The sequence below is a fragment of the Passer montanus genome, unplaced genomic scaffold, assembly GCF_014805655.1.
Source record: "Passer montanus isolate IOZ18808 unplaced genomic scaffold, ASM1480565v1 scaffold28, whole genome shotgun sequence".
Lineage (NCBI taxonomy): Eukaryota > Metazoa > Chordata > Aves > Passeriformes > Passeridae > Passer > Passer montanus.
The window spans coordinates 717,816-729,943 of NW_024367483.1; the positions used below are offsets into that span (position 1 = coordinate 717,816).

General features: G+C 38.5%; 1 protein-coding gene across 4 annotated transcripts in view; it reads left to right on the forward strand.

The window, feature by feature from the left end:
• The window catches only part of EPHA3 (EPH receptor A3), a 180,569-nt gene that overhangs the window by 144,737 nt on the left and 23,704 nt on the right, over nucleotides 1-12,128 (forward strand). For all 4 annotated transcript variants that reach the window (XM_039713197.1, XM_039713200.1, XM_039713198.1 and 1 more), the window contains exons 11-13: nucleotides 3,621-3,806; nucleotides 7,620-7,681; nucleotides 9,891-10,100. In XM_039713197.1, coding sequence (XP_039569131.1) covers nucleotides 3,621-3,806; nucleotides 7,620-7,681; nucleotides 9,891-10,100 — 458 coding nt within the window. The remainder of the gene's footprint in view (nucleotides 1-3,620; nucleotides 3,807-7,619; nucleotides 7,682-9,890; nucleotides 10,101-12,128) is intronic.

The window sequence follows — 12,128 nt, forward strand, 5'->3', positions numbered from 1 at the left end:
AAAGCTCTGCTTACTGCACATAGCAGGGAATTTGTGAGGGAATGGAGAAGGAGGAATACTCTAAATTTAAGTCCAGGAGCAGTGTGTTTCCTTGTAAGACTTTCAGGAGCCTCACCAGTGAAAACTTTCTAAATTTGGGCTGTGTGCAGTATATGAATCTAGAAAAGGAGTTCCTAGGATCATGCCATGTTTGACAGCTTGGTTGTTCTGACCTGTTTTTAGTTAAGATGCACAGCAGAATAAGAAGTAACCCAAAATTTGTCAAATATGGCCTCTGGAAGCAAAGGAAAAAATTTTGAGAGGCTCCAAAAAAGGACTATGTCCTAAAGGAGTCAGGTGTTTTAAAAGTCTCCCTGCTCCACTGCAGTGAGAATCACAGGTTTTTCTGGGTTGGAAGGGACCCCCAACGATTGTGGAGTCCAATTCTTAAGTGAATGGCCCCCAGAGGGATTGAACCTGGACCTTGGCATTACCAGCACCCTGCTCAAACCAACTGAGCCAAGTGGCAAAGCTTTTGATATTAAAACTTGCCCTCAAGCTGTAATAACACCTTTTTTTGGGCACTATAACTCAATCCATGTAGCCTGGAGTACATAGGGCATTGTAGTTAAATTTCCTCCTAGCAGTTGCTTGGGATGCCAAAGGAGGAGCCAGAAAGGGAAGGACAGATGAAAATCAGGCCACAGAGAGCTGGCAGCTCCCAAAATGAGTTTGTGGCATCACTTTACACTGCTATCACCCTCAGCACGTGGAAGCTTTCACATTCAGAGTGCTCTGAGGCAACTTCTTCAGGAACACTTCTCCCCAAAACCAGAAAGGCATTTCCTGCCTCTCACTGAGTCAGTGACTTGTTTGAGTGAATAACTTGGTCTCTTCCTGCCCTTGTCCTTTGCAAGGCAAGTGTGAATGAAATTGTAAGAAAAAAAGACAGGGATTTGAGAAGAAGGGATTCATTTAACTGCCCTGGAGTGTGACGTAAGTAATGAGACCTTCAAGTCAGGCAAGCAGCCTCGATATTCTGAAGTGCTCCAAGCAGTTTTTCACAGCTTCACTGAGAAGAGAGGGCTTTCAGAGCTTACATAGCTTTGAAAACATACACAAATGCAATAAGGAAATATTCTTATCCAAAAGAACCTCAAGAAAAACACAAGGGATTTTAGTGGGAGGCTAAGCATAAGAAAATTGAGGTCAGAAGCCACTTTTTCAGACTTTTCTTTACAGTAATTTTTTTCTTTTAAAATAACTCACTTATTTTTATGGATTCAGTTCAACAAACCACTTCATAAGCTTAAATCCAACTGGGCAGTAGGAGGATACTAAAGAAAGTACTTTCTTGGTCTGGGGTGGATTTAACTGTGTGCTTTGCTGACAAGTAAGCAAGTATTTGCTTTTCTTCCAAAGAAGAAATATAACTGTAGCACAACATCTTGTTAATCAAATTTTTCATAAAATTCAGGAGCTGTTTATGAACTTACTGTGAAGGTTTGCAGTGTCCCAGTGAATGTGGCTGATGTTCCCAAGGTTAAAGAAATGTTGAACTTTGGTGCCTCTTCAAATCAGAGGGAGTTGTCTGCACAGATTAAAATGCAGCAAAGTCAAGGGAGTAGCTGATTTCACAGAATCTTCATTTACTGTTCCCCTGAGTCTAAATGCACAGCAAACACCATCCCCTGATGTACAAAATAGCCTCTTTAAAAAGAAATTAGGATATCCTGAGGAGAGATCTTTGTCCAAATCTGAGGGAGTTCTCTGCACAGATTTAAAATGCAGCAAAGTCAAGGGAGTAGCTGATTTCACAGAATCTTCATTTACTGTTCCCCTGAGTCTAAATGCACAGCAAACACCATCCCCTGATGTACAAAATAGCCTCTTTAAAAAGAAATTAGGATATCCTGAGGAGAGATCTTTGTGCCATGAACAGCCCACTAAATAATCCCTATCAGCTTCCCACATGTGAATAGACACACCAGTCAGCAGGGCAGGTTATTCAGTCTTTATGTGTGTGGTGCAATTAAAAATAAACACCTCAGGAAGGCTTTGCATGAAAAGCTATCATCCTCATATCTTACAGTGCCAGGTTTTCTACTCAAACACAAGCCCTTGTTTCTCCTAAACAGTGTCTGGTGAGACCCAGTTAATTTCTTACTGGGATCATGTAATAATAATTTGCAGGAAAAATTGTGGTGTAACTGCATGGGTCACTCTGGGTGTTGACCAGATAGATGTATTTAGCATCCATGTTGCCCTGGATATAAAAAAATCATAGGTTAATGTAGTTGGGCTGCCTGGGGAGCTCTTTCCAATGAAATCATTTTCCAAGAAAGCGAACCTGCTTTATATCCATAGACAACAGCAAACTTTTTTATGTGTGTGGTGCTTTATATCCATAGACAACAGCAAACTTCATTGCTAGAAAGAGCCCATCTTTTATTCTCTTGCAGCATCTGCTGGCCTTGAGATACTTTTGGAATCTGATTAATCACTCAAGCTCTGGATCGTTCAGCCATGGCTAAATGGGACTGTGTTGATGGACATTACCCATAACCTTTTCCTTCCCAGAAGTTAAACAAATATCAGATACACGATTCCAGCTTTAAAATGAAGGATTGATTGCTGGGCTGCTGGCTGAAATCATAGCTAAAGTCTCCATTGACAGTAACTGTAAAATAGTTCTAAGAGCTTGGCTTGTTATAGCTTTTTGGACCATTAAAACATCAAGAAAATGGAGTTGGAAGCTGGGTGCTACAAGATTTACTTCAAGCAGTTTTTTTTCCCCTTCCCTCTGTTTTCAAGATGTGCTTTGGTCTTCCTATTTTGTGGTGCTCTGACAGTATTGAGCTGGGGTTGGTGTTTGAACTCCTGGTAAAGTATAATGGTCATCTGGGCTTGCAGAAGCTGGATGCTTTTACTTAGGTCTGAAAAGAACTCAACTCCCTTTCGTTACTAGTAAAAGCTTTTAAAATTTGTTTTCTGAGCTGCTGCCTGTCTTGGCAGCCTGAAATACAAACAGTGTTAGAATCAAAGGATGTAATGTCAGTGCTTTTTAGCAATATGTATGTACATGAAGATATATCTGCCTTTGAGTGGTTTTTACCTTGATAGTACAGCCTAGAGGATGAAGCAGCTGGTGGTAAGATATGGTAACATTAATTTCTATGTTGTTGACTCAAATCAAGCCTGGGTTAGCAACAGAGAAAGATCATTGCCCTAGCACACATTTATTCAGGCCTTTCTTGATTAACTTGGCTGTCTAAAAAAAATAAATATTCAGAAAAGAAAAGCTGAAAATGAGCATTTAAATCAGTTGCTGCTCAAATAGTAATATATTGAAACTTCTTTATGTGATTTCTGTAAAAATTATTCAACTGAAAAAGATTTTCAGCTGAGGTGTCTTCTTCCAACAGTTTTCTATACATTTAATACTCCCTCTTTTGAAGGGAAAGATGATTTTCCTTGTGCTCTGGTCTTGCATGTTGCAAAAGGATAAACCAATATACAACATATTCCAGGGGCTTTTTTGAGTCCTGATTCTTCTTCCTTGAATCCCTACAGAATAACCACATTTCAGCTTTTGTCACTTTTTACTTTTTTCATCACTTTTTGTCACTCTCTCTTTTTAGGAGAATTTGGAGAAGTGTGCAGTGGACGCCTGAAGCTGCCTTCTAAAAAGGAAATTTCAGTGGCCATCAAAACCCTGAAAGTTGGCTACACAGAAAAGCAGAGGAGGGACTTCCTGGGAGAAGCCAGCATCATGGGCCAGTTTGACCACCCCAACATCATCCGGCTGGAGGGAGTCGTCACTAAAAGTGAGAAATCCCAGCCTAAATAATTCCCTGATTTTCTGATCAGTCAAAGGAGAGCAGAAGTGAATTATAAATGAAGTCATCCAGGTTTATGCTCTCCAAAAAGCTCAATAATAAATTGGCAGGTTTAATAAACTCCAGAGTTAGGAATTGCTCCAGAAGGGCCAGGAGGCACTGGGTGATGATCTGGTAAGGAGTCGTGGGGACTGATGAGCTGAGGCTTCTTTATTGCACTGAACTTCACTGTCTTCTGCTTTCACCTCAGTCATTAGATTTGTCATTAGCACTAATTAATGAACAGCCAACCTGGTACAACAACCAGTCCTAGTGAATAATTAAATAAGGCCAAACTTTTTTCCTAGATGGTTTTTGTGCAGGGGAGGTACCCCATGAGATAGTCAATATGTACCAGCATACATGGGGAATGTTAAAGCTCCAGAATTCAAACATCTTGGTAAAAATCTCAAAAAGAAATCTTGAGGATTTAATTAGTCAATAGTAAAATTAATTTTATCTCTGTCCTTATATATATTTACTTAAATGCCTTTTCTAAATCTGAATTTGGGTGCTCTTGTTATAGGTTTGGTTGGGGTTTGGGTTTTTTGGTTTGTTTTTTGTTTGTTTGTTTTTGTTAAAGCATGTTCTTGGTTGTTGTTTATGATAACAAATCACCTTCTCTTTTTGAGACCAAAAAAAATTTAACTGAAACCTTCTTGTACATGTGGTACCTTCTTGGAAAAATAATATATTTCAACAACCCCCTTCAGCCACACTTTCTATATTTCCACTGCATAACAAAGTGATACATTTAGCAATCAAATGTATCTACCCACATTAGTTATTAAGTCGGAGATCAATAATCAATAAGATTTTTTATGAAGCAATCTTAAAAAAAAAAAAAAAACAAAAAGGGAGTGCTCCAAGGTTTTTAAGGGGGGCAGAAAAAATTGGTGTGATATTTTCTTGTTCATCCCAGAGGATCCTGCTGGCAAAGCAGCTCTTTGCCATTTCAGTGATCAGCTTGGAATTTGCTGAGGATGTTTCTAGTTTAACTGGATGGGAACATACCAAATACTTCGGGTTTAAGTAGATGATTTTATTAGTTTTAAGAAAATTTTGGTTTTTGGTTGTGTGGTTCAAAGTTTCACAAGGATAAGCATGAAAAAATTTCATAACATACTGCTGAAATGTATAAGAAATTAAAACCCCACCAGAATATGTCTAAAAGTCACTAGTGAAAGGTATGTAAAACACTACATGCTATGAAGAGCCATAATTATAATAATAATGCCTTCTCTATGTGTGTTTCATTAAATTCTATTTTGCTGATTTCAATAACAAAGAAATTATTGTTTATCTTAGGTCTCACAGTCCTATTAGGAAAGGTCTGCCTGCATAAATTGAGGTTTATCTCCTGCTTTGTAGTGACACACACTTTATACAGTCAGAATAAGATTTGCAGTCACAAAATCACCTTAAACACCAGCATCAGTCTGCACACAGCTGAGCTAAAATCTCTGTTGTTACATTTTGTATTCCTGGAGCACTTGAGACAATAATTTAATTGCTGTACAGGCAGGAATTTGTGCGTTGCTCTTGAATGTTTATTGCTAAATCTCTCTGTACTCTGTGTAAGTGGCTTTTAGTGAGTTTGCCACTCAGGTGCATTCACAGCACTACTGTCTGCTTTGGGGGGCTGGGGGAGGAGGTCAGGAGTGCCAGCTGCCCATCACATCTATGTGTGAGAGAGCAAACTGAATATTCCCAGCCGAAGCCAATAAAACCTCAGGGGTACAACACCCTCTGCAGATAGCTCCAGAAAGGGAGCTGAGAAATCTGCTCTGGAGCTACTTTTTACTAGGCAAAAGTATATGGCACAAACTAAACAAAATAATAAATATAATTATTTGTTTTATTGGACATTCTGCAGAGTGATAGAAGGACAAAAAGCTTGGGAGTTTGGAGGCTTTTTTGTTTGGGTTTTTTTTTTAACAAATCAATCACCACATCAGGCTTCCAGCCTTGCCTGCAGCACAGAATTGTTCCTCTGCTCCTCGTGGATTTCTGCATTTCCCAGCTGCTGCCCTGCACTCCTGGGCACACTATAGGCAGCAGTCTTAATAACCAGCACACGTGTTCTGCTGAGTTTACTAATAATTTACAGCAATTTGTAGCCTGCTATTCTAATAAACCTGGGCACTGCTGTTGACACAACTTGTTATCATTTATAAACGGCCAAGCTTTGATAAATGGATGCAGAGGGTTCTTTTAAAACTTCAGAGCATGTGCTTCTTATTATGGGCACATTTCCAACTGAATGAGGGTGAAACCCTGCACTTAAGGCTTTTGGAGTGTGGGTGAGCAAGGCAGGAAGATGCTCCCGTAATAATTTAGAAGATATATTTCTTACTCTAATTTAAGTTCTTCTGATAAAATCTCGTAAAATTGCCTGAGTTTGTACAGAAACCAGGCACCTGTCTCCTGGCTTCAAAGTGCAGGGCAAAGTAAATCAATTTATCATGGAAAATTTTGGATAGCCCTGCACTTGAAAGGTCCAGCAGCATATTCTGGGTGTTACCAGAAATCCCTTTGAATTCATGTTACACACAGAATGCAAGTGCTTTTTCTTCAACTATATTTCTGGCTAGCAAGACTAAGTATCAATAGATTTTTTGTTTGAGCTTTTACATTGTTAAATCTTGTATCTGTATCATCTATCATTCAAGATTAATATTTTGCATACAGTATTTCCTCCTGGTGAATGGATGACAGTCAATTAATTAGTCATTAGTGTGACTCCCACAGTATAACACATCATTTATACCACAGAAAGAAGATATCTGAGCCCATTAATTCATAATGTTCTTCTTGTGTTAAACTCATTCTTTGAAATTACTATTTCCCTTCTAAGATTTCTATTTGGTAGAAGCTGTATTTTTTGAAAAGCAAACAGAAAAAAAGTTGTTACCATTGACTTGGCTTTTTTAATGGCTTTCTTGTTCTTAATTAAGCTGGGTGCCTTTTTCAAGCCTCATGCTGTTCAATTTTAAAAGCTAAAATTTCACCATGCCCACCATACAATATGCAGGCTGTAGTCCTACTTTTATGGTCAGATGCCTTCCTGTATTTTATGTGCAATAATAATTCATCTCCTTAAATAACTTCATGGTCTTACCCACCTTTCTCTCTACCACAAAGAGAAAATAAGCAAAGCATTAGTAAATATTATGAAACAATAAAATACATATAATGGTAAAATATTAGCAAAGCAATGACCTTGGTCTGAAAACTTCCCTGTCATCACATGAATTTTTGCATTACTTTCTCTCCAGCTTGTCAGAGCTGCATAAAAAATCTTGATTGTGTCACAAAATGCCCTAGGGTGGAAGGAATGGTTTCGAAAACTGGTCTGAATATATCGGGATGAGTTTTCGGGGAAGAAAAAGGCTTTTCAGGGGCTGTTTCTTTAGAGTTTGCCAGTGCCCCGTGGCTGCAGCATGTTCAGGTCCCAGCTGTGTCCAAATTTGTGCTGTCAGGGATCCCAGCACAGAGGGAAGGAGTGCCTGAAAGGAGGGAATGCCCATCTTATACAGATCTTCTTCTCTTTCCTGTGTTTTATTGTGCACTTTCCATCTTTATCTGCACCCAGCCTCAGTTTGCCCACACATCTTTTGCTTCCTTTCTAAATGTAAAGGCATAGTGTAAAAATTATCCTTGGGTTAGGAAGATTTGGACACATTCCTGAAATGCTTGGGTTTGCTGATGGTATTCCAATGTTTTCCTTTGAAAACCCTGACCCCTGTGCTCTGTTTTCAGGTAAACCAGTTATGATTGTTACTGAATATATGGAAAATGGTTCCCTGGACAGCTTCCTACGAGTAAGTGCAACAGGAAACTAAATGGGGCAGAAGTGGCTCGTGTTCTGGACTTGTTAGGGGTTTGCTGCCACTCTGCACTGATTCATCAGCAGCTCTTGTTTGATATTTCTTTATTTTCATTTGGGTTTGCGAGTATCATGATGGGCTCAGAAAGCCACTTAGGGATCTGCTGGTCCATTTACAATAAGCATTATTCCAAAATTAAGGCAGTTTTGGTTGCATTAGTGTGTCATATCTATTAAAAATGAACAAAACAAAGCAACATTCTGGCACACAAAAAATGGGAACTGTTTTTCTGGAGGTTGAATTATGACTGTAATGCAGTTATGCTTATTGGTTGGCAGTCTCTATATCTAAGCAAGAGATTTTCTAAATGAATGAATTTATGGAAATTTTATCAGTAATGAAAAGTTGAGAGAATAGCCCCATACCTGGGGATGTTAGAAATGTTTAGCCAGCAAAGTTTACTGGCCTGTTTTCTTTTTCCAACCTTAGACACACTAATGCTGTGGCTGATTTATCTTTGTTTTCTGTCAAAGTTGGTAGTGAGCCTAAAAAAATTCAAATGCTCCCTGTGTCACCAAGATTTACTTATGGCAAAACAAGGAGTGTAGGAGAAATGAAATCCCATCTGAGGGGAAACACTGGTTTAATTTTAATTTGTTAGAGCAAACTCAGCTTTGGCTGGGAGACTGCTTTGGTTCTGCCACGGTTGAATGACATTATCCCCCAAATTCATAACATTGAACTAGACATTTAACCCCAAAAGGGGATAGATTGTCAACCTTAGTTTCTCTATGTACTATATATGTTATGGTGTCCACTGGAGCATGTAAAATACATATAAATAATGTGTCAGTATAGCTGAATGAAATATCTCTGTACTGAACTATATATATTTTGTTTAGACTTGAAATCCTTGAAGAGAGCCCTGAGGAAGGGAGAATAATTTCTGACTGCACAGAACAGTTGTTCAGCTTGTTCTTTCATTTTACTGTGATTTTTTTTTACTACTGTTATGTAGAAACATAGATAAGAACCTTGTGACTCATTAATATCACAGGCAACTCAGGCCCTATAACCTTTTTATAAATGCCTTTTGGAACTACTTAGTTTGCTTTCCTCATTGCCATTGAAAGGCTCTCTGAGCATCTGATTCTGTTCATGGTTAGAAACCTTCTGTTTTCAGCTAAATCTTTTCCAGAGTCTATATAAAATTCTCTTGTGTTGGCTCTGATAAAAAAGGTACAGACAACTGATAAGAATCTTTTAAAATATTAATTTCTTCATGAAGGGGAATTCTGAGAGACTCTTTAAGCATCCACTGTGTCATATATTTGTCTAATGTTTCCACTGCTAATATCACCTCCAAGTACACTAACCAAAAATGAAAAATGGATGCAATCAGTCTGGCAGACTGATTCATGTCAGATCACCTCACGTGACAGAGCCAGCTCCCTTGTATTTAATAAAATTCCAGAAGCAGCAGCACGAGGAGTTGGAGAGCTGCCCATGAGGTTACATTTACAGCACTGGGGAATTCATCTGAGAGCTGCACAGCAACAAATGCTGTCCTATTGTCTATATATCAATATCAAAAGTAGATGTTAGCAAACAGGATTAGTAAGAGTTGAGAGATGTAAATTATGCCCAGAAGTAGATGATTAGAAATATATCCAACAAATGGTTTCTAGGCTAAGTGTTTCAGTCATTTTTGTGTTCCTGAAGTTGAGGAAAATTTTAAGAAATGAGTTTAAAACTAACAGAATTTGAAAGCTGCTGACTCAGATCAGCATTTTCTTCTGTTAAATGAATTTCTTGTGTAATAGAAAACTTTCATTAGGCCGTTGGGGAAGGCTTGGATTTTCACTAGAAAATCCTGTAGCCTTTCAGGGAAGTTGGACATCTGTTTCTGTAATGTTCTGACACTCCAGTCTCAGGAGCACACACAACCTAGATTTATGTGCTGCTTTCACACGTGCCCCATCTAGGAAATTAAAACTCTGATGACAGCAAGAAGGGGGAAAATGAATTTTTATCTGAATTGCAAATCTTCCCTCAGCTGATTGGGAGACCAACATGTGGCATTTAAATCACAACGCCTGACTCACGAGCTCTTCATTTGAGGAGCTTCCAGGCTATTTATGAAAAAATCCGTGCAAGAAGGCACATGAGCAATCCCTGAGATGATCTTTCCAATGTTTTCCAGAAGCACGATGCCCAATTCACAGTGATCCAGCTGGTGGGCATGCTTAGAGGGATTGCATCTGGCATGAAGTACCTGTCGGATATGGGTTACGTCCATCGGGACTTGGCAGCTCGTAACATCCTCATCAACAGCAACCTGGTCTGCAAAGTCTCAGATTTTGGTCTCTCTCGTGTACTGGAGGATGACCCAGAAGCTGCTTACACCACAAGGGTGAGTTCCTGCGTTCCTTTACCTTTTTTAAATTCTTGTTGGTCGTGGCAAAGGCTGAAATCTGATGGAAATCTGAAATCTGAGGCTGTGTTTCAGAGGGCAGTCACTCCTGCCCAGAGATGTTCAATTACCCAGGAGCTCATCACAGTTATTTTTAAATTCATGTCTTGAAGAAAATAGAAAATGTCCATACAAAAAGCATGGTTTGTGTTGGTAGATTACTTTCCTTAGACTATGCAAAATTCTTGGCTCCGTTTCTTTCTCCTGGATGTGTAAGGGAGTGAATATTACAATTAAAGCCTGAGTTCTTTTGGCACACAATAATTTAAGCCTTCATGTGTGCTTTGAGAAGTTTTAGTTACACTGCTGATTTAGCTCTCACACAGTGAAAAAAAAATCCTACCTATTGAATTTCATTGTGTTTTCTAGCATGATATGTCTGACTGGAGCATACTGCAATCACTGTTCTTCAGGGGTGTGTCATTATACCTGCTCTTGTACCTCTAACTGAGTAAAACAAAGAAAAAAAAAATGCACATCTGATTATGACCCTGAATTACACTTCCATTTTTTTTGTGGAAGCCTTTAGCTTTATGTCTATATGTGTATTACAGTTGAATATCTGGTTGCTCATTTTAATGCTATTTAAAGTGGATTTTGTTAGCTTTGCAATAAGTGACATTGACATCCAGTATCTTAGCCAAGTGTAATTTGCATTGCTCACAGTAATCACCTCATCTTCACTGTACAAACCAGATTACAATGTATCAGCACAACCTTAATGTGTGTTTTCTATGGTTTCCTTCATTCCTGAACACTGACAGGAGCAATCAATAATTTTAGTAGCTTACATGCTGCCTTCTTCATGATTGAAATAAAATAACATGTGAGAAATGAGTAAAGAAATGACAGATTTCTTACACATTATATACACATACATTAATAGATACATTTATCATACCTTCATAACGTACCAGGCATAAAGACTCTATTCTTTACTTGACCTTTCAGTGTTTTCTTTGCCCTCTTGATAAACTTTGTCATGGAGTTAGAAATATGCAATATATACCACTTTGGAAAACTGTCTGCAGAGATCTGGCATGGTTAGTATAAAGGGACATTAGTAGGAGAAAGCAGTGTTCTTTCTCAATAATCTTAAAGCATTAATAAATTATTAGTAGTAGTAGTATTAGTATTAAATAGGTGTATTGTTGTTTCAGATATTTGTTTGTTTTCTTAAAATCAAGCTGAAAATGAAGCATTGGATGAAGCTGTCACATCAGTGACATGTCTGTGATGGCTTGGACAAGGCAGGGTGCACAGGGTGTCAGTGTTTTCAGCCAGTGTTCCGTGTGAATTTCCTCTTCCTCTCCTCCTGCCACCCATTTTCTGAGTCTACCTGCCTATTTGCAATTAGATAGTGAAATCAGATGGAAAGAAACTATTTTGTGAAGTGTAATCATCTGTGTTCAGTAAACTCCATCTGGCGTTTGTGGTGTGTGTGCAAACTGCTGCAGGAAGATGCTCAGATAATTAAAACCTTCAAATACAACTTAGGACAAATCTGATTTTTTTTTCAAGAGCTGTTGCTGTGAATATACCTGTGCCACATGTTGGCTCTGAGAAACGAACAAGGCTATTTGATATTCATCTTTTTTGCTCACATTTCCCTTTGAAGTGAGTCTAATGTTGATGTCAGGGGAGTGTTTCCAGGTGGGATGTTTGATCCCCAGCTGAAAAAAATGGGGACCACAGATGTGAAACAGAGCTTCACTCCACTGGCAGAGAGATGAACAGTGCATGTTCCTGCTGCTTGGATATTTCACAAAACACACGACCATTTCCTAGGCTTAGCACATTTTGAAACCACTAATTATAGGACAAAAATAGTGCCACATTTTAAAAATAATGGCATCATCTCAAACTATTTCATGCCTAATAATGGCATTGTCCCAAACTATTTAATGTCTTTAAAACTAAAGGATGACAACAAGATATTTTAAAAAGCAACAAAAAAATCTAAATTAC